The 27,765-nt window shown below is 53.1% G+C and overlaps 2 protein-coding genes across 4 annotated transcripts in view; one reads left to right on the top strand and one right to left on the bottom strand.

Annotated features, from left to right (window-relative positions):
• Nucleotides 1-9,843: 9,843 nt before the first annotated feature.
• MCFD2 (multiple coagulation factor deficiency 2, ER cargo receptor complex subunit) lies at nucleotides 9,844-20,080 on the bottom strand. Of its 3 annotated transcripts, none has more exons than XM_002709885.5 (4): nucleotides 19,960-20,080; nucleotides 13,831-13,991; nucleotides 12,627-12,786; nucleotides 9,844-11,325 (listed from the first exon to the last, which is right to left on the bottom strand). In XM_002709885.5, the coding sequence occupies exons 2-4, from the start codon at nucleotides 13,977-13,979 to the stop codon at nucleotides 11,194-11,196; spliced, it is 441 nt and encodes a 146-aa protein (XP_002709931.1). In that variant the 5' UTR covers nucleotides 13,980-13,991; nucleotides 19,960-20,080; the 3' UTR covers nucleotides 9,844-11,193. The 3 variants fall into 3 exon arrangements, with proteins under 3 accessions (XP_002709931.1, XP_069925275.1, XP_069925276.1); XM_070069174.1 differs by having other exon boundaries at nucleotides 19,693-20,053; XM_070069175.1 differs by lacking the exon at nucleotides 19,960-20,080 and adding an exon at nucleotides 18,385-18,803.
• Nucleotides 20,081-20,108: 28 nt separating this feature from the next.
• The window catches only part of TTC7A (tetratricopeptide repeat domain 7A), a 135,750-nt gene continuing 128,093 nt past the window's right edge, over nucleotides 20,109-27,765 (top strand). Inside the window, exon 1 of the mRNA XM_051839053.2 lies at nucleotides 20,109-20,496. The gene's annotated coding sequence lies outside the window, so the exon portion shown is untranslated. The remainder of the gene's footprint in view (nucleotides 20,497-27,765) is intronic.

Genomic DNA, 27,765 nt, shown 5'->3' with positions numbered 1-27,765 from the left:
CTGTGAGGCAGCAGAGGATGGCTCAAGTACCTGGGCCCCTGCCACCCATGTGGGAGCAAAGGTTGAGCTCCAGGATCCTGGATTCACCCCAGCCCAGCCCAACCCAACCCTGGCTATTATGGGCATTTGGAGAGTGAACCAGTGGACAGAAGATTCTCTCTCTCTCTCTTGCTGTCACTCTCTCTCTGACTTTTAAATCAAATCAAATTAATAAATAATTGAAAGAAAGGCACAAATCCCCAGTAATGCCGAAACCCTAGAGATTATCACGGTTTACATCTTAGCACAAGACTTCCCCAAATCCATTATACATAACATCGTATTACCAACAGTTCTCCAAATCAACAAATACTTTTGAACAAAGTAATTTCAGTAGTTCATACTGTGGATGAATCATAAATATATCAAGCATGGATGAAGACTGAAAGCGTGGGGGCCTGCACTGTGGCACAGCGAATAAAGTCACTGCCTGCAGTGCCAGCATCCCGTATGGGCGCCGGTTTGGGTGCCGGATGCTCCACTTCTGATCCAGCTCCCTCCCTGCTAATGGCCTGGGAAAGCCATGGAAGACGGCCCAGGTGTTTGGGCCCCTGCTACCCACGGGGGAAACCCTGGCTCCCAGATTCAGCCTGGCCCAGAGGATGGAAGAGGGGAGGGGAGGGGAGTGATGGGAGGGGAGGGGAGTGATGGGAGGGGAGGGGAGGGGAGGGGAAGGTGGCTTCTACCTCTTCAGCAAAGCACTGGGGTGGGAGAAGCAGCTTTTTGGAAGGGAAAACGGGGCACCGCTGCGGCTCCTAGGCCAGGTCCTCTCACACCTTTTTAACACGAAGACTGAATTTGGCTCAATGTCCCTCTGCTCAGCTGCAGCCAAGCCGCGGTTGAATCTCGACTTTGTTTCCGCTTCACGGAAGTCTGGTGCGTGCCTTAAGCTGGGAGAGGTTTGCTTCCCTCGGTTTTAATCAGTGCATAAGTCAATAAGCAGCTCGGGCAATAAAGTTCATACTTTGTGAAACCGAAGACTAAATCCCCATCTGCATTCACACCCAGGGTGGACAGCCTCAGCCTTCAAGAATTTTGTGTTTGTCTTGGAGGAAGTGGAGGCCCTGAGTGTGGCCAAGGGAGCAAGGCGGGCTGCCTCGCCGTGGGCAGGGGAGCCCACAGCAGAGCCCCCGGGGCTGCCGAAGGAGACCGCGGAGGGAGACACGGTGGTTTGGAGGTGGATCTTCCTTGCTCCCCGTGTGTGTTTGTGCAAGTGGACACACGAACCCCTCAGCAAGGGCTCCTCCGAGACGCTGCTGGGTCACTGCCCCCGAGGACGTTTTAAGCTTCGGTTAGGATTTGTCGATTTCATTTATGTTGTCCCCACCCTCGTGTCCCTCCCCAGGACTGGCACATGGGCCCCGCCGTCACAAGCTGAGATAGGCGGGGTCCCTATCTTTTGTCCCTGCCTCACTCCACAACCACGGACCCCGAGCTGGTCACTTCTCTGCTAGAGTCTCGGTTTCTTCGTGTGAAAACTCCGCACTGCCGTGCAAGTGTGGGCCACAGTCAGCACGGCGTGGATCCACAACCGTGGGTGCGTCTCCGAAGTTACTTCAGTGTTAACTATGCACGCCGAGGTTGGAATTCGCCACGGGAAGTGTGTTCGTTTCATCTCACTCTCTCCCCGAGAAGTTCACGAGAAGATAACACGCGGGAAACTTCTGGAACTAAAGAGTAAACTGGAAATCGACAGAGCCCAGCTCTAGGCTTCTCCAGCCTCAGAGGGATTTCCAGGGCTATCCGCTGGGTCGCCTGGTTAAAGAAAGAGCCCAGTGAGGGAATGGGAAGCTGACTCTGGCAGGGGGGGAGGGAGGGAGGGAGGCAGGCAGGCCATCGAGGACACAGAGCCACACGTGAACGAAGCTCCAGGTGTTCTGGAAAGTCCCAAGGATGCTCCATAGCTTTATTTTTTCAAGATGTATATGTTTATTTTGAAAATCAAAGTGACAGAGAGAGCGATCTTCCATTCACTAGTTCACTCTTTCCATATGGTTGCAATGTTCAGCACTGGGCCAGGAGCTTCTTCGGGGTCTCCCACGTGGGTGGCAGGGGCCCAGGTACTTGGGCCATCATCCCCTGCTTTCCCAGGTGCAATAGCAGGGAGCTGGATCAGAAGTGGAGCAGCTAGGACACAAACCAGCACCCATGTGGGATGCCAGTGTTGCAAGTGGCAGCTTTACCTGCTATGCCACAACACTGGCCCCAGTCTCCATACCTTAACAACTCAAAAACCCCCAGGTTGGCGAATGGCCCAGCCTCTCTGTTGCAATCACCATTGCAGTTGTGATTACAATCCACTCACAAAATCGCTGTGACAGATCCAATAGCACCTTGCTAGAACTGTTCCAGAAGACCCTCACCTACCCCTAGAACTCTCTTCCATACCTCATGAATATTCCACCCCCTCATTGTGAGACAAAATACAGGAACAGCCTCCTCAGACCCTCGGGGGCAGATGCTGTCTCCTCCGTCCCCGTCTCGAGAGTGTGCCTTTGCTTGCAGTACTGCGCTGGCTTGCTCAGCCCAACCTGACAGTCCTCAGCTTCGCTCTGTGCTGGTGCCGAGAACCTGGGTGCGTTCTCCAGCCACAGCTTTCTTGGCGAGCCATCCAGCAGCCTCTCACCTCCCCAACCTCCCAAAGTAGAAGCTTTTCTTTTGTAGTACTGCTTGGCCCCGGTATAAATTTATGTGAAAGGCAAAGTTACAGAGAGAGGGGAAAAGAGAGAGAGAGAGAGAGAGAGAGATCTTCCATCTGCTGGCTTACTCCCCAAATGGCCACAACACCTGGGGCTAGGCCAAAAGCCAGGAGCTTCACCCAGGTCTCCCACGTGGGTGGCAGAGGCCCAAGCTCTTGGGCCATCTTCCACTGTTTTCCCGGTCCATTAGCAAGGAGCTGGATCGGAAGTGGAGTGACCGCAACTCAAAATTGGCACCCATATGGGATGCCAGCGTTGCAGGTGGTGGCTTAACCTGCTGGGCCATGATGCTGGCCCTCCAACTTTCTGAAGAGGAGACATAGCAGGAGGGTTTGCTCAGCCTTGGAAACTTCTGAGAGGCTGTGGGAATCAAACCTTGAGGGTCAAGGTTACAGTGAAACCTCTAGAATGCAACGCTGGCCAAGCTCCCCGGCTCTCCCTCTGGGTTTGGCTCTTTCCATTCAGCTGGGTCTCCACATCACCTGGTCCTGGGCCCCTCGTCTGCCTGTCCCCATGCCCCCTGCAGCCTCTGGGTGGCCGGGTGCCCCTGCACCCTGATGAGAGATGCAGGGGACCCCCCCCCAGCCACAGCAGGCTGGAAGTTTCCAGGAGCTGTTTGCACTAGGAACAGAAAGCACAGGAGCGTGGACAAGGACAAAGCATGGATTCCTCCTGCACGGGCTGTGCACGGCCGCCCTGGCCAGCTCGGAGTTCAGGGCCCCGGCAGCGCCGTCACCTTCCCCTTGCTGGTCATGGCCTCCACGTCTGGGGAAAGATCAACAATGCCTTTCCCCAGAGTGGTTGGGGGTGACGTTTTTCACTCAAGTTCATGCTCAGTTTTGAACGGTTTTGTTGTTCCTGTGTGTGCGTGGGTGCACAAGTGTGTGTGCATGGGTGTGTGCGTGTGCGTGGGTGAGCATGTGTGTGCATGTGTGGTATGTGTGTGCATGGGTGTGGGTATGCATGGGTGTGCATGGGTGTGGGTGCATGGGTGCACATGTGTGTGTGTGTGCGTGGGTATGCATGGGTGTGCATGGGTGTGGGTGTGTGGGTGCGCATGTGTATGGATGTGTGCGTGGGTGAGCATGTATGTGTGCATGTGTGGTATGTGTGTGCATGAGTGCACATGTGTGTGTGTGTGTGCGTGGGTTTGTGTGCATGGGTGCGCAGGTGTGCACAGGAGGCGGCTGTTAGACATAAGATGTGCTTAGGAGTCACTCCCACTTTCTGTCCCTGTGCAGGGGAGAAAGAGTTGGCATTTCTGCAGAGGCCGTGTCATTGGGCCTGGCTGCTCTGGAGTACCGGCAAGCATTTCGTGTCAGCCACGCTGGAGTACCGGGAAGCATTTCGTGTCAGCCGGCCGTCTCTTGCATGTGAAGGCCAAAGGCTTTGGTTTCACCTTGAAGCCAACAAAGAAATCCACTGTGCTCCTGCCAGTTTCAGCCACCCAAACCCAGTTTCACCAAACCTGATTCATCTGAGAATAGAATGTGCAATAAGCCCGGGGACTCGGGGTGGATGTTGTGGCACAGCAGGTTAAGCCACTGTGCCTGGGGCAGTAGTCCAAAGTGCATGTCATCCCCCACTTTCCAATAAAAAAAATACTCTTTTAAAAACAAATAAATAAATGCAGGGCTAGATGAAGGTTCACTTGGTACTAGCACCATTAATTATATATTTTTCAATATTTTTATTTTTTAAAGATTTGTTTATTTGAAAGCAAGAATGAGAGAGAGAGAGAATCTTCCGTCTGCTGGTTCACTCTCCAAATGGCCGCAACAGCCAGGAGTCTGGAACTTCATCTGGGTCTCCCATGTGGGTAGCAGAGACCCAAGCACTTAGGCCATCTTCCCACTGCTTTCCCAGGTGCATTAGTAGGGAGCTGAATCAGAAGCAGAGCAGCCAGAACTCAAACCGGCACCCATATGGGATGCTGGTGTCACAGCAGGTGGCTTAACCCGCTATGCCACAACGCCAGTCCCAGAAACACTTTCACTTTTTAAATTACGCCCTGGCAATTGTGATGGGACGCTTCGCCCAGAGAACATCCTGAGTGCACCCTGGAGCCTCATCCACACACCCTGCAGCTGCAGCGCGGTGTCTGGGCGTCTGTTATAGGTGCTGCGGCGGTGGGTGGCCAACCCGAAACCACCTTCTCTCCCCGAGCCCGCAGCCTGCTCCCTTCAGCACCCACAACAGAAACGGTGGGTCTCTGCAGGATCTGGCACACGGTAGGTGCTCAGTTCGTGTAATAAGGAACTGAATTCCCCAGGCAGACAACTTGTAACCTTGGACCGTCCACTCTCCTACCCTTGTTCCCCACTGCTCTATTCAGCACGGCCTTCCCCCTGGAGGAACAAAGTAATGTGGTGGTGAAATCCTGGAAAATCCACCAGGATGTGCGGTAGAAGGAGGACGTGAGCTTGGATTTTCCAGGGGTCAAATGCAAGTGACACTTAAAAAATCCCGGGATGGTTACTGAGGGGTGGGGAAGGACGTTCTGTGGGGCACTGCTGCCATCTAGTGGTTGATCTGCAAATGACAAGTGTTGTATTAAGAGACCCGACTAAGGGGTCCCAGCAGCCCTCGGGATCACTCATAAAAAAATTAGAGTTGTCACAGGCCAACTGCCAACAAACGCTGAGTGCAGGGTCCTTCTGGGTCCATCCCTTGCCATTTGCTGGGGGTGAGGGCACAAGAGAAGACAGGAACCCTCCACCCGACCCTGTAAGCTCGAGAGCGGGTGACAGAGTGGTGGAGACTGGATTCTTCCTTTGGTGCCCGTGCACCTCGCAGGTGTCCTTACAAACACTGGCTATTCCTGCACTTGTCATGAATGTATCATCTGTTGTTGACCATGGCTGATTCCCTGGGCTCTAATGGCACTCTCTAGATACTGTCCAGGGACCCACGAAATTTGGTGGGGATAAAGTTACTCCTTTATTTTCATAAACCCCAGGTTGAAATGTAGCGTTCTTTTCCATTATGAGTTAGGCAAAAAGCTGTGGTGGTAGAACCTGTGACTTCATCATTTGCAGAAAATATTTTCCTATCCCGCTGCAGCAGGTGCAGGCGTCTCGAGTCCCTTGGCCATCACTGCTTTGACCTGACAGTCATTATTGGACCTGCTGCTGCGTCTTACTATGCTAATGAAGCACACACCTTTCATTTTTTAAAGATTTATTTATTTATTTGGAAGTCAGAGTTACATAGAGAGAAAAGAGTCAGAGAGAGAGAGAGAGAGAGAGAGAGAGAGAGAGAGAGGTCTTCCTTCCTATGGTTCGCTCCCCAGTTGACCGCAATGGCCAGAGCTGCGCTGATCCGAAGCCAGGAGCCAGGAGCTTCCTCTGGGTCTCCCACATGGGTGCAGGGACCCAAGGACTTGGGCCATCTTCTACTGCTTTCCCAGGTCACAGCAGAGAGCTGGATCAGAAGTGGAGCAGCCAGATCTAACTGGTGCCCGTATGCGATGCTGGCCCTGCAGGCGGCGGCTTCACCCGCTATGCCACAGCGTCGGCCCTGCGTGTACATTTCTAAGTCACACATCTTTTTAAAGTATTCTGAAGCCTATATTTATTTTTTAAAGGTTATTTATTCATTTATTTAGAAAGTCAGAGTTACACAGAGGGAGAGGGAGAGACACACACAGAGAGAGGGGGGTCTTCCATCCACTGGTTCACTCCTCAGAAGGCCACAATAGCCAGCACAGGGCCAAGCTGAAGCCAGAAGTTTTATCTGGGTCTCCCACATGGGTGCAGGGGCCCAAACAATTGGGCATTCTCTGCTGCTTTTCCTAGGCCATTAGCAGAAAGTTGGATGGGAAGTGGAGAACCAGGACTCGAACCGGCGCCCATGTGGGATGCCAGAACCGCAGGTGGTAGCTTTACCCACTATACCACAGCGTCAGCCCGATGCCTATATTTCAATGTGATTGATTACTTTGAGTTCTTTTTTAAATTTTTTTTTTTTTTTTAGTTTTTAACAGGCTCAATACAGTTCATAGATATAGTAAGTCCTTTGTTTTCTTATCTTATGCATTTGCAAACATGATTCTGTAAACGGGTCCACAGCACCAAACATTAAAGGCCATTGGCTCTGGAGCCTGAGAGGAGACAGGTGAGCAGGGCCAGGACTGAACAGAGGGCTTGATAGAGGAGAATGGGAGACAGGATCCAGGCTGCTCGGCCCCCCTTGGGGTGCCTGGACAGTGCTTCTGATAGCTGAGTGGGCACACAGCCACCAGGATCTGAGCAAAGGTGGCTCTGACCCTGCTGGGTCTGCACCGGGCCTGAAGTTCTGCATCCACGGCGGCCCAGGGAGCCCTGGCCCACGGCCTGGGGGCTGGGTGGTAGCTTTGGGATCCGCAAGGAGGGCAGGCCTACACTTCATCCACACCACGTCCATCAAACCATCCTCACAAGGGTCCAGAGACCCCCTCATTTCCTCTCCTCTATGAAATCCTCTCATTACCTGGTTAATGCCACTCTTAGGATCATTGGTTGCTATTCTCACCCTGACTTGTATACTACAGTATCTGTTTAAGTGTTTACAGCAGGTGATAATGGAATGAACCAAGGCCTTCAGCAACCAGGCAGTCAACCAGATGCTTCTCCATCCATACATGCCTGTCCCTGCGGAGCCCCAAAATACCCCCAGCGGGCCCCTGTAGACGACGTCCCCAGTCAGCAGGAAGTAGTCAGAGAGACTCATCGTCGCCCCCTTTCCTATCATCAAAAGGTCAGGATGGTAGCTTTGGGATCCGCAAGGAGGGCAGGCCTACACTTCCGGGAATGGAGAGTCCCTACCTGTACTTTCGGGGGAAAAAAAGTCCTTGTCAAGGTCCCTGCGGGTGCCTAAAGGTCAACCAGTGAGGATCAGACCTGCCTCAACCTTTAACCCCCACGCCCTGTATCTATAAAAGGAGCTCTCCCAGCCTCTGACACGCAACTTCCCAGGCCCCCACTCTGTTGGGACTGGGGAACCTCGCCCGGGAGCGGAATCCTAATAAAAGCTTGTGAATTAATTGATTCGTCTGCCTGGGAAGATTTGTTACGCGCCAGACACCTTGCACTGGGTAGCAAGGGCATGGCACTGCTGCTCACATGCCTGCAGCCCGCACCTCTGTCACTGTGCCCCGTGCTCCCAAATGCCAAGTTCCTGGGAGAGGAGCGGGCAGGTGTCAGCTGCACTTGGGAATGACAATGGGTGTGGTGAGAGGTGCCGGGGGAGGGCACGCCCCTGCCAGAGCAGCCCAGAGGAAGGCGCTCAGGGGTCCAAGCTGGGGACGGAGGCCCCACCGGGGGCAGGGGAGGTCCTCAGCCCTGGCCCCACCACTTCCCTCCTTGGCCTCCTGGCGGCCAGTTCTGCCCCTGGCTCCGCTGCCTCTGGCACGCAGGGGTTTGTGGCGCTCGCCGTGGTTCTCCTGATCAGGGAAGACCGCAGAGCTGGGGATGGACAAACGGCTTTCTCTGTCATCCTGGCACTGCCGCTGGCTTCCAAATCCAGTGGGTACTTACTCTGTTTTTTAAACATTTGCTTGAAGGGCAGAACAAGTAGATCATCCATCCGCTGGTTCACTCCCCAGTGGCCACAACAGCCAGGGCTGGGCCAGGCTGAAGCCAGGAGGAACTCCGTCTGGGTTACCGCGGGTAGCAGGGGCCCAAGCACTTGAGCCATCTTCTGTGGCCTTCCCAGGAAGGATCAGGAAGCAGAGCAGCCAGGACTGGAACCGGCACTCCAATGTAGGATGCCGGTGTTGCAGGAGGCGGCGAGACCCGCTGAGCCACAACCCCCCGGGAGAGCGCAGGGAGCTGAGGAGTGAGGTTCAGAAGCAGCTGCCCTCGGCGGCCTCACCCCGGCCCCTACTCTGACCCCTCACCTCCTCTCCTTTCTAGGTATTTCTAAGTAGGAGGCCTGGCGCTCTCCCGGCTTCGGAGAGAGCAGTCACCTGTCACAGCAGGTGAGACGGATGCCTTCAGTCTTTCTGGACTCCTCCGTTTCTCCCTTGGAGGGGAATCCGTGTGATCACCGCTCAGCCACCCCGTGCGCACACAAAGGAGCTGCAGCAGAACAGACCCTACGATCCCCGGCCCTGAAGCCATCGCTGTCACAGCAGCGCCTCGGGCCCGGCTCTGCAGCCAGGTGGGGAGCAGCCACTCGGCACCAGTCTCGGCCCCTCACCGCAGTTAGGTGCTTTACCCAGTCCCTCACCGTGTGAACCTCTGAGCCACTCCGTAGTAACTTTCACCACTTTCAGTGGAAAAATCGACGTTTAGAGACTTCACAGCTAAGGAGTAGCAGGCCCAGGATTTCCAAAGCTTGTGCTGGCCTGTGCTGGGTGGGTGTCCATTTTACAGCAGGGGAAACAGGCGCAGCAATGTCCTGGACACATCCCAGGAAGGCCGAGGCCTCACGCAGGGGAGGCGACAGGGCAGGCGGGTGGGCAGGGAAGGGCAAACCCACTGGGGATGTGCAGCCCCCCGCCCAGCAGGGGAGTTTTCTTTAAGGCAAGGCCAGGAGACTAACAGGACCGTGAGGCTGGCTAAGACAGCAGGCAGCCACACAGGATGCATTCCGGTGGTCCTGGCTGCTTCCTGGGGACAGCTTCCTGGCCTCCCCCACTGTGAGCCCATTCACCAGACCCATCCTGAAGGCAAAGGTAACTTCCACAGGCACAAGAGAAGTGTGTCATTTCCAAAATGCCAATGAACTTCTCCCTTGGGCCTGGGATGTTTTCAGCCATGCTATCTGTTTTTGTTTTGTTTTGTTTTGTTTTGTTTTTTTGACAAAAACAAAAACAAAAACAAAACTCCAAAAACCTAAAACACTAGTCACTCATTTCAAGGGGCAAACGTTATATATTTTCCCAAGCTAGGGAATGTTGTCACAATCTGAATTTGGTTGGAGAAGAAAGATCCAAAAGTGGTTTCATTTGGAAGAAAAAGAATGCCTGAAGAGGGAAAGTGACTTTGAATAAGAAGGTATCCCCGTGGAAAGGAGCCGGGTACAGCCCAGGACGGCCTGGGACCTGCGACAAGAGCAGCACCAGACAGACCCATCAGGCGCTAGCAGGAGCAGCTGGAATAGACAAAATCAATGGCTCTTATTTTGTTTCATTGGTGTTATTGATCATATATCCAGAATTCATTATATAAATCTTCCAAAATAACGAGATAGTACAAGAATAGTTTGTAAGTCAACTCTGATTGCACAGATACTTGACACAGGAAACCATTTTTACAAATACATAGGTTTTCTTATAAGAATACTTTAATCAAGAAAATAAGTCTCTATGCATCCTACAGCCAATCTCACGCCGTGTCTTCCTCCCACTCCACCATCATTTCAGGTTTTCTACAACAGCGTGGCTGCCACACTGAACAAGGCAATGGCAATCCGCCACCCCTCCGGTCCCCAACACCACTGATGTGCACACTGCAAACCAGCTTTGAAGCTTGCTATTCTCACCCTTCCCGATTTGAAAGAATTCACATATTTAGCGCTGGAAGATGTAATTCACACAACATCCCTACTACACAGAACCTCTATCAGGTTAATAAATGGCTGTGTCAGGTGAAAGGTCTTGCCTCGCGTGGGGTAGACCAGTTAGCCCTTTTCCCCCTACGGTATCCTACTGTTTCTTCTAAACAGCCAAAAACCAAACCCTAGAAACAAGAGTGAAACACAAACATTAACAAAGCTACAACACTGGCTACTGATTTAGAGAACACTTCTAAGCTCAAGGTCTCTCCCAGGCTGAAGAAGACAGAACAGAAATAAAGGAGGAGAGAGCAGCGGTTGGATATAATACTGAAAAATCTGGAGAGGTTCATCACTTAGGCCAGTGGTGTAGCATTTCCAAAACGCCAGAGGCTACAGAATCCTGGACTCCGAGACCCACTCAACTCGGTATCTGACATCCTTCTTACGTGCTGGCTTTGCACCGGCCTGATGAAAACCCACCTGTCGGGTGAGAGGACCCGAGCAGGCCAGGGGGCCAGAACACTGACCGCGTATACCTGAAGAAGCAGGACCCACCAGGGCACCATTTGGCATTGGCTGCATTCCTTCCCTGTCATCCAGTGTGTGGCCACTTGGCAAAGGCGTTGGCTTACTCTCCAGGCAGCATAAATTAAAATCAAGACACTAGCAGTATCCTACAGTCAAGTTCCTGAGTTTTCAGCTCCGATTAGCCAATATTCTCACGAGGATTCTTTAATCACTCCCACATCCAGTAAGCTATTTTAACAGCACTTAAGGGACTACCAGACATCCATCTTACTTCTCTTAAAACTCTCTTCATTCCTGTTCTCACCCCAGTGTAACGAATTGCTCCCAGTTTTTACCAAAATGCTGCAACAGTAGTGGCCAAGGAGTTATTCTGCGTTAGGGAAAGTGTTCAATCACATTAGCACAGGTCACATTTGCATGTAACTAGGAGCCGGCACGCAAGAGCCTACTGCAAGGATTTTGCAAATTCAGCGTAGTCGATGTATCCATCATTGTTCTTGTCATCGTCTCTCAAAACACCATCTATTATGTTAATCAGTTCATCTTCGCTCATTAGTGGTGCCTGTTCACTCCCTTCCTACAAAAGCAAAAATCAGACAAGGATGAGTTGCACATTTGACTACAAGAAGTGCTTAGCCGATGTCCAAAATGCTCGTGCGTATCCAGAAACTTCTTCAATGTAGAACGTGGCCACTTGCAGGAACCCACAAACCCGTATGTCAGACAGAACCAATGTACAATGACCTAGTTTAGAATCACATTTGCCAGCTCCAGGCAAATGCAATCAAAGCAGGCCCTTGTTTGCTCTAGAAGTGACTGTTCATTCTTTTCTAATGGTAAAAGTGATATACGTTCACGGTGAAAACTGGGCCTGGCTTCCCCGGAAATGTGAGTCCACAACTCACACCCCCATCCTAGGAAAAAGCTCACAGCCCAGGCCTTCCCGGGAGTCAGCGCTGGGCACAATTTGCCTGAGCACACACAGGGACCCAGTGGACACGCTGGCATAGGAACAGAGGGAGGAGGGCACGGCCAGCAGGCAAAGCCTGCCAAGATCTCTGAGGAGGAAGGCTCTCCCTCGCTCTGCGGCAGGTGCAGGGGACTCGCTGTGCCAGGCACTGAGGCCACTCATCCTTAGCTGCCGCTTCCTCTGCTACATCGGCACCTCCACCCCCTCCTCTCCCAACGCCACCGCCAGCCTCAGCTGCCTGACCACTGACTGTGAACTCCTCTCCCTACCACTAGTCTCCCCTCACACCTGTCAGGCTGGCGCCCACAGCAAAGGAGCCTCCCCAGACAGGGCCACCTTCCCACAGGAAACCAGCGGCGCTCCCTCGTGTCTTCAACGCAAACCCTGCCCGCAGCCGGTGTGATCACTCCGCACCACAGCTCCGCCCGGCCTCCTCCAGACAGGGCAGCATGGCAGAGCAAGGCTTGACTTCCTCCCGTGGGACGCCGGAGTAAGTCGGTGCCCTGCATCCTCAGGCTGTGGCTCCCGCCACCTGCCCACCGCCAGGTGCTTCAGGAACCTCAGCACACCGGGTGGTACCACACAAACCCCCGACTGCCAAGTGCCTCCAGCGCTCGCGCCTCACCGGCCCTCCTTCCCAAGAGAAGGGACTGCTCCCCCGCTCTGCATCTGGAATCCGGCCCTGATGCTCACACGCAGGTGTGCAGCAGAAATGCCTAGAGCACTTGTGACAGGCACGAATGCCTGGCCCTGGTGGTCTGCCTCAGCAGGTGCCCTCCAACCGCTGGAGAGGAATGGAAGAAGCACTACTGACGCCCACAGAGCACGCAGGCCTCCAAGAGTGGCGCTTGGACTACCGAAGGGAGGCCCTCCCTGCCCTGCCCAGTGAGGGCCACTGGCTGACCCACCTCCTTGTGGACGTGAGTGATGGCGGTGGAGAGTTCCAGGCCGTCGAGCAAGCTGTTGCCGTCATAATCGTGCATTTTGAAATAATGCAGCTGCAGTTCCTGTGGCGACATCTCCGCCTCCGGCTTGTTGATGACGCCTTCTAGATGCTCCATGATGTGCCTAAAAACCGACACAGACACTCAGATGCCCTGGCAGAGCGCTACACCGGCTCATGCGGGAATCACAAGGACTCTGCAAAGCTGAAACGCCAGCCAGTTCATAAAAACAAGCAGGAAAAGGGGGAGACCATGCTCGAAGACGGGGTGCGCGGGTGCAGACAAGGCCATGAAAGAGGCAGGGAGCGTTCAGCTGGGACATAGGACTAGGAGCAGCCCCCTCTTTACTGTGAGACTTTTGGGTAATCAAAAACTACATGTTTAGGAGCCAGCGCCGTGGCGTAGCAGGTAAAGCCATCACCTGCAGTGCCAGCATCCCATATGGCTGCTGGTTCAAGTCTCAACTGCTCCACTTCTGATCCAGCTCTCTGCTAATGGCCTGGGAAAGCAGTGGGAGATGACTCAAGTGCTTGGGCCCCTGCACCCACACAGGAGACCCAGAAGAAGCTCCTGGCTCCTGACTCTGGATTGGTCCAGTCTGGTTGTTGCAGCCATTTGGGGAGAGAACCAGCAGACAGAAGACCTTTCTCTCTGTCTCTCCCTCTCTCTCTCTGTAACTCTGACTTTCAAATGAATAAATCTTTAAAAACATGTGTTGCATGTGTGTGCGTGCATGTGTGTGTGTGTGTATAAAAATACTTTAAGGATAACAAAATACAATGGAGGCAGCTCCCTGGCCCAGAACAGCTGATGAGTCACCATTGGCAGGTGTCTGTGTGCAGAAGGCCCCATCAGAGTCAGGAAGCCTCAGCTGCACTCTGCCCTTGCCGCCAGTCCATCTGGGCATGGGTGTGTCTGTCTGTCTATGTAAAAGAGAGAGAAACTGAATTCACACAAGTAATTTATCCCAGGATTCTCCATCTGTGTATGATGATGAAAAAAGAATACCTGACTTACAGGTGGCTCCAAGGGAAAAAGCATCATCCTGGAAAACTGTGAAAGCGGCCATGGAAATAGGAGGAAGGACAGGACGGAAGGTGCCGGGCAGCCGGCTGCAGCTGCAGATGGCGGGCAGGCCTGAGGACCACGGCCAGCGCTGGATACGTACTCTTGGTCGTGCACCGTGTTCTTATCCAGACCCACGCTGCCGTGATGGGAGGCGCTGGCCCCAGGCTCCTGGGCCCTGGCACCCGGGGCACAAAAGGCCCAGAGCAGGCCGCACAGGAAGGGAGCTCTGAGCAGCTGCAAGGCTGTCATGGTCACCAGTACCTGGGGGGCGGGGAACAGAGAGCACCAAGCTAAGGTTTCTTTTAGACCTGACGCGACCGACTCGCAGGAGAGCAGTGAGCAGTGAGGCTGGGGATGAGAGCACACCCAGCAGGCCCCAAGGCCAGCTTGGCACCAGGCCCCTGTCATTCAAAGGGGGGCAGGGGAGGGGAGGGGCACACAACATATCCTGAGAGCCTTTGTCAGGCCAAGCACCTCCATGAGCGCTCCAAGGGACTCACAGAGTGCTCCTGCCTACCCGAGGCTCTCCTCATAGCACCCTGGAGGCAGAAAGTGAGGGGCTGGAAAGAGAGGAGCCCCTCTGGGCGTTCCGGGCAGACCTCTCTCCCGGGGGACGGAACGGTGGAGAAGGCTGATGGGCACGGTGACACGTGAGCTGGCCCTGGACAGCATGGGGCTGAAGGACGAGGGGAACAGTGGGAACAGACAAGTGGGAAGGAAACCGGAGCCCAGAGGGAGGAAGCAGACACTGGGGACAGGCAGCCATGCGTGAACAGGCTGTGCTGGACATGGCTTTGCGCACCAGGCTGAGACGGCTGGCACCTCCTGAGATCAGCCACTAACGACTCGTGCAGGGGAGACGAGCTCAGAGCTTGGCTTCCGAATGGCTCACCTGGCAGCACGGTGGGGCTAGACCAGAGACGTGCAGCCGGGAGTGAGGGGAGTGGTGAGGTGGGTCAGACCAAGGGCTGCAGCAGCGGACACAGAGCAGAGCAGTCAGCTCCTGCCCTGTCCACCTCCCAGCGCTGGGACAGCAGCACTTAGCCACTGCAAAGGAAAGCAGTTACAGGCGAGTCGGGATTCCACCAAGTACTCCCGGGGCCTGCGACTGTGGACAGAGGACACAGTCAGCTCCCTGAGGGCGGAGAGTGCTTCACTCCCAGTGGGAATCCCCACCAAGGGTCAAGCAGAGTAAGCAGGTTCGGCTCCAAGTCCAGGTCCTTCCTGGGGCTTATGCACTGACCTCGAAAAGGAAGGGGAAGGAGAGCCAGGGGTGGTACACACGCAGAGTCAAGACCTGGCCTCACGCTCACTTCCCGAAAGCTAGAGCAGATGCCGCTGGGTCACAAGGGCCCAGGTGTAGTCACAGCCACAAACCTCGGGCGGCCAGGATAAAGCAGAAGGCCCGGCCACTCCCTCTCATGTGCTGGGGCTCACAGGGCCCAGCTCAGAGCCGCCACTGTCTGCACACGTGCCTGGGGCTGGGAAGCAGCGCTGTTACAGCCCCTCACTCATCCGACAGGCACCGAGGGTAGGACCACCTGAGCTCACGGCCCACTGTGCCCTCAGCGCATCACCTCCCACAGCCCCTTCCTAGAGGGACCAACAGTCACTGGGACGTGGCTCTCGCAGGGTGCTAACAAGCAGCTTCAACTACAACTCATCAGCGACGCCATAACGCAATCTCTCATGGTAACAGCAAAGATGCTCAATACATAGAGGAGGAAGAGCAGCCTGTAGAAGTCTGTGAAGAATAGCTCACGTTTTGAGCCGGCGCCGTGGCTCAATAGGCTAATCCTCCACCTTGCGGCGCCGGCACACCGGGTTCTAGTCCCGGTTGGGGCGCCGGATTCTGTCCCGGTTGCCCCTCTTCCAGGCCAGCTCTCTGCTATGGCCAGGGAGTGCAGTGGAGGATGGCCCAGGTGCTTGGGCCCTGCACCCCATGGGAGACCAGGAAAAAGCACCTGGCTCCTGGCTCCTGCCAGGATCAGCGCGGTGCGCCGGCTGCAGCGGCGGCCATTGGAGGGTGAACCAGCGGCAAAGGAAGACCTTTCTCTCTCTGTCTCTCTCTCTGTCCACTCTGCCTGTCAAAAATAAAAAAAAAAAAAAAAAAAAAAAAAGAATAGCTCACGTTTGTAAAATAGTGTGTTTGTCACGCTCAAAACAGACTAAAACCTCTTCAGAAAGACTCTTCAGGGGTAGGAATTGGCACAGCAGCTAGTACACCCACGTCCTACACAGGAGCGCCTGGATTCCACACCCACCGCTGGCTCCAGGCTCCAGCTTGCGGCTAACACAGAAACAGACTGAGCACTTGGCTCCCGGCTTCAGCCTTGGCCCAGCCACAGCCATCATGGGGAACGGGGGACTGAACCAGCTGATGGAAGAAGCTCTCTTGCCTGTATCCGTCTCCCTCTCAAATACATAAACATTTTTCAAAGATTATATTGTGTCATGAGGTTAGAAGTGATTGTGGGGGCCAGCTCTGTGGCGCAGCAGGTAAAGCCGCCACCTGTGATGCCAGCATCCTGTACTGGAGAGCCAGTTTGAGTCCCGGCTTCCTGGATCCGAATGCAGCTGGGAAGGCAGCAGATGAGAGTCCAAACAGCTGAGCCCCTGCCACCTTACGGGAGACCAGTATGGAGCTCCTGACTCCTGGCTTTGGCCTGGCCCAGACCTGGCTGTTGTGGCCATTTCGGGGGTGAACCAGCAGATGAAGGTCTCTTTCTTTCTCTCTGATGCTTTGCCTTTCAAATAAATAAATTAAATACAGAAACCCTTTAAAAAAGCGATTGTGATTTTCTTTTTACCTTTCTATTGCTTCTAAAATCTCTTATTATAAGTATTTGTTTTTACAAATATGTATTTAATGAATCTATTCCATACTTTTATTCCTACTATGTGGATGGAGGAAAGAAACAGTTTCCAGCAAATTCTTATCTCCAAAAAATAATATAGGAACAGCCAGAAACTATACTTCCAATTTTACCACATAAAAGTATCCAAACCCAGGCCTGGTGCTGTGGTATAGAGGTTAAGCCTCTACCTGTGGTGCTGGCATACCATATGGGTGCTGGCTCCAGTCCCAGTTGATCCACTTCCCATCCAGCTCTCTGCTGATGGCCTGGGAAAGTAGTGGAAGATTGCCCAAGTACTTGGGCCCCTGCAGCCACATGGGAGATCCAGAAGAAGCTCCTGGCTTCAGATCTGTCCACCTCTAGCAGTTGTAGCCATTTGGGGAGTGAACCAGAGGATGGAAGACCTCACTCTCTTTCTCTCTGTCTCTCCCTCTGTCTGTAATTTTGCCTCTCCAATAAATAAATAATCTTAAAAAAAAAAAAAAAAAAAAAAAGAGTGGCGAGTCCCTAACAAGGTCACTGCCATCGTACTTGGTACCAAAAACCGAGGTTTCAAGTTCCTCCTAGCAGTGACTGTTCAGCAGCCCGGGCAGAACACCTTACCCTGAACACACGTCTTAGGAGTTCTGGGACAGCAGGGCCAGGCAGGGGAACCCAGCTCCTCCCGTGTCCCTTGCCCCAGCAAGCTCTCTTCCTCCGGTCTGGCTGTGGCTCCCAGGTGCTTCCCTTCAGAAGGCTCCTGTCCACTGCTGATGACTACAACCAGGAAAACTGCCTGATCACATGTCAGTGCCCCTGCTGGACCAGGCTGTCAGACAGCAGCACTGAATCCACGCTCCGGCACCGCACCAGGCACAGCACCCGGCACAGAGGTGGGGGCTCCCGCCTGGGTACCACAGTCCCCGGGTGACTGAGGACAGGCTCCTAAGTGCTGACGTCCATGTCTCTGAGGTGACCATCTTCTCTGGAGATGTGCATCCGCTAGCGAATTGAGCTGAGTGAGCACGGAACCCATGGCACCAGCTTCTTCTACCTGTAGGTTGGACACTGAGTATATCCCATTGGAAAGAGAGAGAGAGAGAGTGAGTGTGTGTTGGGGGAGTCAGGGGTTGTATTCAGGTAACCGGGCGATTAATAATAATACAGTAATCACTGGTCCAAATCATTCTTTCTTCAGAGAGGCAAGATAAAGGCCGAGAACCCGTGACTTTGAAGTCATTCCACTCGGGTTTGCTATTGCAGGTTTCTAACGATTGGAACACAACAAAAGCCAAATCTGTACACACACGCGGGAGGAAATCCCCCCACCCTGCACTGCAACAGGGACTCTGACTGCACCTGACAAACGGCAAACAGTCGCAAGGACGCACAAGCTACCCATTCTGTTCAAGGAGCGAGTTGCATCATCCACACTCCAATGACTTAGCTCAAGGCCCTGGGCAAACAGCCTGGAAGATAAACACCAGGGGTTTCCAAGCTCACTGGCCTTCTTCAGGAAACTATTATAAAGGCCAGGTCAGCCAAAAACCCCAGGGAGGAGAAATTTCTGAAAAGAGACTGCAGAACACAGTCCAGGCTCTGAGGCAGCCCTCACGAGACACAGCCTGGGTCCCAGGAGAGAGGTGCTGGGCCGTGGTCCGGTGAGGACACCGCCCCACCCAGCACCTAAACTCTAACAGGGCTCCCTCCACTGCTCAAGCAGCCTCTTCCAGTCCCACGGCCTTGCTCCCCGCTTCCATCTGTCCATCGTCACCGGGGCTTCTTTCTGATCTCAGTCTGCAGCCTGTCGCACTCACCTGACACACAGTCACTGCTGTTCTCCTTCCCTGTGTTTCTCTCTTCCTCTGCTCCGAGGGCTGGAACTCTGCCCTCTCTCTACGAAACCCTGCTGAGCCGACACGGGGTTGGGATGCCTTCACGTTGGACTCGGGGCAGTGGGTCCCAGCAGCACTGGGTTGTTCCCTATCACAGAGGATCTGCCCTGGGCTGCCACTTCCCTGTGGAGCCCTCGCCCGGGGTGGGGGGTTTGGCCTGGCCCACCCTTCCCGCTCATTGTGTCATTCCTTCCATCGGTACTAGGTTCCAGGGTCCGGAGCCAGCCAGTCGTCCTCCCAGCAGTCGCTGGCAGCTTTTCTCTCAGGCAGGGGGCCCTGGGTTAAGAACTCAAACTCAGAGCAGCCACACCAACAAACATCCAGACATTCTGTGTCCAGAGCCGGCGCCAAAAACAAGCTCTGACCCGGAGTTCCCCACTCCCCACTGGTCCTGGACCAAAGGCAAGGAAAAAGCCAAGTTCCTAAGAGAAAGGCCCCTCTGCGTGGGCTCAGAGCTGAGAACCGGTTCTGCCAAAGCAGGCATTCAACAGCTTGATCCATGTGTTCCTCCAGGGAGCCCAAGAGGGCAACCATGCTGCATTTGTACCTCTACTTAACAGAGTAACATACGCTCTGTGCGCTGACACAGGACAGATCCCACCATCACAGCCTGGGCAAAGAGAGCCCACTAAACCCATAAGCCCCAGCCCACAGCTGGAGTAGCACAGGAAGAATGAAGTAGCAGAAACAGCATATGGCACTGAACACTCAAGGCTGGAAGGACGGAGGCCAATCGCAGAACTTAGAGATTCAATACGGTTGAAAAGAGTACAGTGGAAGCAGATGAGTCTGGAGAAAAGGACAAAGTGGACAGGCGAGGAAGGGCCAGGCAAAAGCCCGAGACAAGAGCTTGGGAGACCAACGGGAAGCCAGGAAGAGAAGGAGGGGGGATTCTGGCGACGTGATGGGACTTCTGCTTCAAGACCATGGCTAGCGCTCCCCTATACAGAACTACAGAGGACCAGGAGGGGATGCAGGGGTCAGTCGGGAGCTACTGAGGTGGGCGGGCAGCGATGACCAGGGCCCGACCCAACGAGGCAGAGACAGTGCAGACGTGAACGCATGCGAGGGCCTGGCGATGTATTCGACGTGGTTGGTTCACGGAGCACGAGTCTAGATGACGGTGCCAGGCCCAGAATGAGAATCCGAAAGGAAATCGGCTTCCCCGCCTGCCCCCTCCCTGGCCCTGGCAGGACCAGTGGCCTCCCCCGGGGGAGAACCGGGACAGACCAAGCGTAGTGCCTGCGGTCGCGGGCTCCCAGACAGCAGCCACCTGGCACAACTGGTCTCTCAGGCAGGTCGGGGATCTCCAGGGCCCAGCAAAGCGGACACTAGCCGGCCGGGCCGTCTGCCTCAAACACCTGGACACAGGCCCAGCTGCTAGGCGGCGAAGCGTCCCGAGGCAGCTGCCCCCGACCAGCCTCTCCTGCCTCCCACCGTGAGCCCGAAGCGCAAGGATCCGCCGTGCAGCGGTTCCCCGCGCCCACCACCACTCACCCACGCCGGCCCCGCCGCAGACGCGAAGCCCTCCGGCGTGAGCCTCGGCAGCCCCCGTCCCCAGAACGCCAGTTCCCGGCTCGCCCCGCCCCCCAGCCCGCCCTGCGCACGCGCGCTCCTTCCCGCCCGCCCATTGGCGCCGCCGGGCCCGCCCGCTGCTGGGCGGCCGGCCGTGGGGACGGCTAGCGGGAGTCCACGTGTAAATCAGCCGTGCGTGCCTTCCCGAGGGCGACGCCTGGCGCGAGCCCGGGATAGGCCACCGGATGCTCCAGGGGCCCGACAGGCCGCCAGGGGAAGCCCCCGGGAACATGGGTCGGCGTGGGATGGCGGATGACGGATGCGGACGGGGCGGACTCCCGCGCTGGCTCCCAGCCCCGCCTCCACCTGGCCTTGACCGGTCCCTGGGTTGCTCCGGCTGCAGGTTGGGGAGCTGCATAATAGGAATACTGATTCCTCTGCTGATGGAGCGACTAGAAGACTCTTGGGTCGGCGTTGAGCCCTGAGTTTTCCCACGGGCAGCTTCAGCCGGAGTACCCAGTGAGTCCCGCCCGCCTTGGGCTGCGCCGTTCACACACCACCTTCCCTGTGTAGTGCGTGAAATCAGCTCCGTTTATCACTGGAGAGAAGACAACGCACTCCAAAAAAAAAAGCATAATAACCCCTGTGTGATCCTGCTCTTACGTCTTTGCCCCTACGCGGGGCTGTCACTCAATGAAATCTATTGATCAGAAGTCCTCACGACTGTAGGACCGGCATTTCTTAAACCTCTACTCTCATTTGTGGCCGTGAGGACACAATCAATTTTCGTGTGTGTTTGGATCCAGAAAGGGAGAGACAGAGAAAGAATAAGAAGTTAAGTAGGTAGATGGCCTCAGAAAGTCTGCTTTTATTTATTTATTTATTTAAGATCAGAGTTACGAAGAGAGAAGAGACAGAGATCTTTCACTCACTGGTTCACTCCCCAAATGGCTGCAACCAGCCAGAGCCGGGCCAGGCCAAAGCCAGGAGCCTGGAACTCTGTCTAGGTCTCCCATATGCATGGCAAGGGCCCCAAGTACATGAACCATCTTCCACTGCTTTCCCAGGCGCATTATCAGGAAGCCAGATGGGAAGCAGGACAGCTGGGATTTGAACCGGTGCTCCAGTATGGAATGCCGGCATCGTAGGCACTGGCTTACTCCACTGCACCACAACTGGGGCCCCTGAAGTCTGCTTTTACAGGTCAGTCGCCTTGAACTGGCCAAGGCCAGTGCCAGTGAGTGCCTCATTCCTTCCCCCTTCTTCATCTGAGTTTTGAAATCTGTCAACCCTCTTCCAGAGGAAAATCCCAGGATCCCTGAGGAGAGACCCTGTTAATTCAAGACCCCATCCTCTTTCCTTACCCTGTAGGTCATGCCAGTTTGACCTAGTTGATTCTCCTGTCCTGCACCTGCCTTTTACCAAACCGTCTCTCCATTTGTTTATTGAGTCAATAATGTAAGTCACATTTTTTTTTTAGATTTATTTATTTACTTGAAAGAGTTACACAGAGAGAGGAGAGGCAGAGAGAGAGAGAGAGAGATCTTCCATCTGCTGGTTCACTCCTTAGATGGCCACAATGACCAAAGCTGCACCAATCTGAAGCCAGGAGCCAGGAGCTTCTTTCAGGTCTCTCATGTGGGTGCAGGGGCCCAAAGACCTGGGCCATCTTGTACTGCTTTCCCAGGCCATAGCAGAGAGCTGGATCAGAAGTGGAGCAGCCGGGACTAGAACCAGCGCTCATATGGGATGCCAGCACTGCAGGTGGCAGCTTTACCTGCTACGCCATAGCACTGGGGCTTCAAGTCACATTTCTTGAGTACCTTCTATGTCCTAGGCACTGTGCTAGGAGCTACTAGAGATAAATAGGCAAATAAGACAAGGTCTCTTCAAGCAGCCCAGTGTTTATTAGATGGATAAAGTGTCCTCCTGCGATTTAACCTGGGCTTCCATTTTTCTGTGGCTATTGTCTTCTGTCATCTGTCTTGACTCATTCCCCTCAGCATCTAAGCCTGCTCTCTGGTTTCTTCCCCACCAAACTACTGAAACTGCGCTCTCCATGCAAATCCAGTGGTCTCTTCTTTGATCTCTACTTTCACTTTAGTTGGCCTCCCAATGCAATTGATCGGTCACCCACTCCCATTTAGAAATACTTTCTTGTTGGCCGGCACCGCGGCTCACTAGGCTAATCCTCCCCCTTGCGGCGCCGGCACACCGGGTTCTAGTCCCGGTCAGGGCACCAGATTCTGTCCTGGTTGCCCCTCTTCCAGGCCAGCTCTCTGCTGTGGCCAGGGAGTGCAGTGGAGGATGGCCCAAGTGCTTGGACCCTGCACCCTATGGGAGACCAGAAGAAGCACCTGGCTCCTGCCATCGGATCAGCGCAGTGCGCCGGCCGCAGTGCGCTGGCCGCGGTGGCCATTGGAGGGTGAACCAACGGCAAAGGAAGACCTTTCTCTCTGTCTCTCTCTCTCACTGTCCACTCTGCCTGTCAAAAAAAAAAAAAAAAAGAAGAAGAAGAAGAAATACTTTCTGACCCCACACTTCCTGGGTCGCCCTCTCTCTCAGGTTCTTTTACTGGCTTCTCATGCTCTGCTCAACCTATAAATAATCAAAGCAGCCACCGTTCTGTCCTGAGCCTCCTATGTCTGTCAACCCATGGTGTATGACTTCATTTAGTCCTGTGCTTTAGGGCTTTATAAACTGCATTTATGTGCAACTGACTCTGAAATTAATGTCTCCAGACACCACCTCTCCCTGGAATTCCTAACTCCTAAATCACTGCCTACTTGACGTCTCCACATGAAGGTCTAACAGGCATCTCAACCGAACCATGGCCCCCAACATCTTCATTTTCCCCTCCAAACCTGCATGTTTCTTGGTCATGCTCATTTTTGGAAATGTCGGTTATTCATGCAGCTATCCAGGCTTATATTCCAGGAGCTGTTCTTGATTTCTCTTGCTACCTTACCTTTTTAGCTGGTCCTTGTGTTGTTAGAGACAGCTGGATCCGAGGTCCTTGTCTTTGCCTAATAAAAGAATTTCAGACTTGACAGAGTAGCAGTAAGCAAGGCAGCAGTGTTTAATGAAGAGAATTACACGTGATAAGCTGGGCAGGCAACTCAGCGAAGAACTGACAGCCCAGCCTGCATTCAGACTGGAGTATAATTGCAGGTCTGCTTCCATGTGTGCTTCTGCCCTTCTCTCCTTGTCCAATATCCCAGCGCATAAAAGATCCATTTTTGTTCTACAGCCCCTTACAGACAAAGGCTAATGCCTACCTGCCTTACACTTCAGCAAACCCTGTTGATGCTAACAGACTCGAACCTGAGTCCTTTACATCTTTCCACCTCTGCTACTGCCATTCTAGTCCAAGGAGCCATCATCCACTATGAGACTGCTTGAAAGCTTCCTACCCCACTTCTACCCTTGCCTTCCCATAATCCATGAGTGAGAAGCCACCTGTCACTTGTAGCTAAACCCATTCACATTGGCAGGTAATTTGGTACCAGAAGCAGGATGCTGAAAATATGTACTAAAATATGGAACTGGCTAACTGGTAATTAAGATAACCAGTGGTAAAGACTCCATTCTAGGGCTGGTGCTGTGGCATAGAGGGTAAAGCCGCCGCCTGCAGTGCTGGCATCCCATCTGGGTGCTGGTTCAAGTCCCGGCTACTCCACTTCTGACCCAGCTCTCTGCTATGGCCTGGGAAAGCAGTACAAGATGGCCTAAGTCCCTGGGCCCCTGCACCCACATGAGAGACCTGAAAGAAGCTCCTGGCTCCTGGCTTCAGATAGGAACAGCTCCGGCAGTTGCAGCCATCTGGGGAGTGAACCAGCAGATGGAAGACCTGTCTCTCTGTCTCTGCCTCTGCCTCTCTGTAACTCTGCCTTTCAAATAAATAAATCTTCGGAAAAAAGACTCAATTCTAAACTTTTAGACTGTATTCCAAAAGTCTTAATAAGTGACTTATTGAGCACTAAGCTATCAATTAGAGAGCATTGGCTCTTTTTTTATTTATTGATAACTTTTGGCAGTCTCCCTCGAGGGAGATGGCAAATTAGCTAAGAAATAACTAACTAATGGGCTGGTGTTGTGGCACAGTAGATTAAGCAACCACTTGCGACAACCTGCATCCCTTATTGGAGTTGAGACCCAAGTTCCAGCATTCTGCTTCCAGTCTAGCTCCCTGCCAATGTACCTGGGAAAGGAGCAGATGATGGCCCGGGTGCTTGGGCTCCTACCACCTGTGTGGGAGTTCCAGATGGAGTTCCAGGCTCCTGGCTTCAGTCTGGCCCAGTCCCAGCTGTTGCAGCCATGTGGGGAGTAAACTCCCAGATGGAAGATTTCTCTCTCTGCCTTTCAAATAAATAAATCTTTTTTAAGGTTGGGGTGGGTAGGAAGAGCTGATTTGAAAGCAGAGATTAAAGAAAGTCAGAACTTGATACGAGTAAGGACTTGGTAAGCAAAGATTAAAGAGATGACTTGGTGATTGCCAGCAGCCTAGTGTCAATGAGGCAAGAGCCCCATAATGTGGAGACTTGAAATAATTGATTTACTGTATGCACCAAAGCTGAAGCCAGCACAAGCGGAGAGAGAAAATAAGCAGCTGTATCAGGAGATGAGACTGAGGCCCCAGGTAGCAGGGTGGAGTCTGGTGGTGTCTCCTCTGCTGTTGCTTTGCATGGCCTCGAAACGATGTTTTCCCTATGTAGGGGATGCCAGAGTGGATGAGAACACAGCTGAGAATAAAAATTCAATTTCTACTTTTAGTACTGCTTTGACTTTCCAAAACCAAAAAATATATTACTTATTTGGAAAAATAAATGGAAAATATTTCCTCAAAACCATCTAAAGATTCTCCAGATAAGTTCACTGTGACTTCTTACACATGGCACTGGCCAGAAGTAGGACAAGTGATTGAGGGAACCCTGTGTTCCTAAACTCTCAAGGCTGGTCAAGTCATCTGTAGCTGTGCAGCCTGGGATAATCCCTGGGCCCAGAAATCCCTCTGCAGGGAGTGGGAGGCAAAGCAAGACGAGAGGTTGGAGTTCCAGGTTCTCCATTGAGAGCCTCATAGACTGCCACGAAAGAAAGTGCCATTCCAAGCGACAGGGTTGGATGCGTTTTGCCGACCGGGATGGAACGTTATAGAACATGAGTTCCCACACTCTCTTTCTGCAGGGAAGCTGGTGTTGCAGCTTCACGTTGTACACTGAATGTGTTTCCCTGCAGGCTTTCAAAAAAAAATGTTAATTGAGGTAGAAAAGAAGAGTACACATTTAACAAAGTGTATAGTTCAATACAGTTTCAGAAATGGAAAATATCCAAACAACCAGTACCCAAATCTAGAGACAGAGCACTGGGGTAGCCATTCGGCTCCAGAGATGAGACGCCACTTGGCACACCCGCATTTCCTGTCAGACTCCCTGGGCTTCAGTCCTGGCCCTGCTTCCAATCCAGCTTGCTGCTAATGCCTACCCAGGGAGGCAGCAAGGAGTTCAGTGCCTGCCACCCATGAGGGAGACCTGGATTGGGTTCCAGGTTCCTGACTGTAGCCTGGCTCAGCTGTGGATGTCATGGGCATTTGAGGAACGAACCAGCAGATGGAAAATTCTCTCTCTCTCTCTCTCTCTCTCTCTCTCTCTTTCTCTCTGCCTTTAAAATAAATAAGGGCCAGTGTTTCAGCATAGTGGGCAAAGCTACTTGCTACAATGCCAACATCCCATATAGGTGCTGGTTCAAATCCAAGCTGCTCTACTTCTGATCCAGCTTCCTGCTAATGGCCTGGGAAAGCAGTGGAAGATGGCCCAAGTCCTTGGGCCCCTGCAGCCACATGGGAAGCCTGAATGAGGCTCCTGGCTCCTTGCTTCAGCCTGGCCCAGCCCTGGCTGTTATAACCATCTAAGGAGTGAAGCAGCAGATGAATAATTCTCTCTCTCTTTCTCTCTCTCTCTCTCTCTCTCTAGCTCTTGCAAATAATTAAGTAAATCTTAAAAATAAAAAAAAAACTTTAAACAAACTAAACACAGTATTGCCAACACTCCAGGAGCCCCCCGATGCTGCCTTACAGACACCACCCTCTCCCCCAGAGGTGACCGCGAGCCTGACTTCCAGCAGCACAGAGCAAGTTCCCCGGTTTCTGTGTTTGAATAAATAGGGTCATACAGTACATAGATTTTGTCCATGGCTCCTTTTGCTCAACATTATTTTGAGATTCATCCATGTTGGGTGTGGATTGAGAGGATTCGTTATTATGTATGTGTGCTGTTTTCTTGTATCAACATATACCAAACTCTTACCTGTTCTACCACTGATAGACATTTACGAAGTTGCCAGTTTTCTGCTATTAAAAGCAATGCTATTTTGAACATCATAGGACCTGTCTTTTAGTGCACATCTGTTCACATTTCTGGGAGGTATTTATCAAAGAGTGGAAGTGCTGGCTTACAGAGAACACAGATGTTCAGCTTGGTTAGGTACTGCCGGTACTTTCCCCAGCAGTTGTGTCAATCAGTGATATACTCTAGCAAAAGCGTGTATGAATTCTGGTGTTCCACATTCTCCCCAACACTTGGTATTTTCCATCTTTTGCATTTTAGCGAAGAACTTGTCTTCTGGTTTAAATCCGCAGGCCTTGAGAAGCCACACCTGGACCTGAATGAGAGGTGCTAGGGCTTGAATATGGTTTGTCATGTTGCAAGGTGGTTGCCAGGGTGGTGGTGTGGGAAGGCACGCCTCTGAGAGGTGGTTAGGTCGTTAAGAGGCGTCAGTGCCTTTCTTTTAGGAACTCTAGAGGGGCTGGATTCCTTACCCAACAGGGAAGTGTAAAGAACGGGGGCCCTGGCATTTCCTGTCCTCTGCACGTGCCTGCTGTGCTTCCTCTTTCCACCATGAACGGGGGCAGCACGAATTCCTTGCCAGTGCCGTGCTCTTGGACTCCCCAGCCTCCAGCACGTTGAGCCAAAAGAACGTCTTTCCTTTATAAATTACCCATCTCGGGCCCTTTGTTACAGCAGTGGGCAGTAGACTAAACAAGGGACCTGCACCCAGTCTTGGGCCCTTTGTTACAGCAGTGGGCAGTAGACTAAACAAGGGACCTGCAGCTGGACACCAAGCAGCATGGAGGAACTGGTGAGGTCTGGGAGATACCTCCTCTGTACAGTCCACATAAACGCATATGTAAAGAGGGACGCGTGGGGGCTGTGGGTACCTAAAGAGTTGTGCCAGGCACACTCGTGGAGCTCGCTGTGTGCTAGCCCAGTTCCCGTTTTCCTATCCCTTTCGTTCCAGCTTTTCCTTTTCTCTCTTGCACATCTCCACAATCGAGGCTGAAAAAACACTCACTCACTCTCCCACGTTTGCTTCTGCTCTGAGACGGCCAGGTGACACAGTTCTAGGCATGATGCCTAAGGAGAACTTGAGACATTTTTATTTTTCTGATAGAGACCGTGAGATGTGCAGACCTCTCCCCTGCTGAATGGGGGATGTAGCAGTTCAGCGTCATCCTCCAACGATGAAGAGAAGTCACCAAGAATTTCAGAAAGGCTGTCCAGTGCTGTGGAGCTGCCAGACCAGCACCAGCAGCTGCCGGCCTCCGGGCATCTTGTAATGTGGAGAGAATTCCTGTTTATTTAAGTCACTCTGAGAAAGTTACTTGCAGTCCAAAGCATTCCTAAGTGATGCAGAGGTCAAGCAAGATGCAGATGGAATTTATTGGCCCAAGGTCACCAGGGCCTCAGAGAGCAATTTATGAGGAGTGCTGGGCAGCAGCCAGATTGCAGGGGC

The sequence above is a fragment of the Oryctolagus cuniculus genome, chromosome 2 (assembly GCF_964237555.1).
Source record: "Oryctolagus cuniculus chromosome 2, mOryCun1.1, whole genome shotgun sequence".
NCBI classification, from domain to species: domain Eukaryota; kingdom Metazoa; phylum Chordata; class Mammalia; order Lagomorpha; family Leporidae; genus Oryctolagus; species Oryctolagus cuniculus.
This window is presented reverse-complemented; position numbering and strand designations above follow the sequence as displayed.

What these genes read in the sequence shown, in the direction of transcription:
- MCFD2 (XM_002709885.5), bottom strand. Translation starts at nt 13,979, where the DNA reads ATGACAGCCTTGCAGCTGCTCAGAGCTCCCTTCCTGTGCGGCCTGCTC. An exon ending in AACACGGTGCACGACCAAGA is followed by an intron (nt 12,787 to 13,830) that starts GTACGTATCCAG and finishes GTCGGTTTTTAG; the next exon opens with GCACATCATGGAGCATCTAG. An exon ending in TCACTCACGTCCACAAGGAG is followed by an intron (nt 11,326 to 12,626) that starts GTGGGTCAGCCA and finishes TTGCTTTTGTAG; the next exon opens with GAAGGGAGTGAACAGGCACC.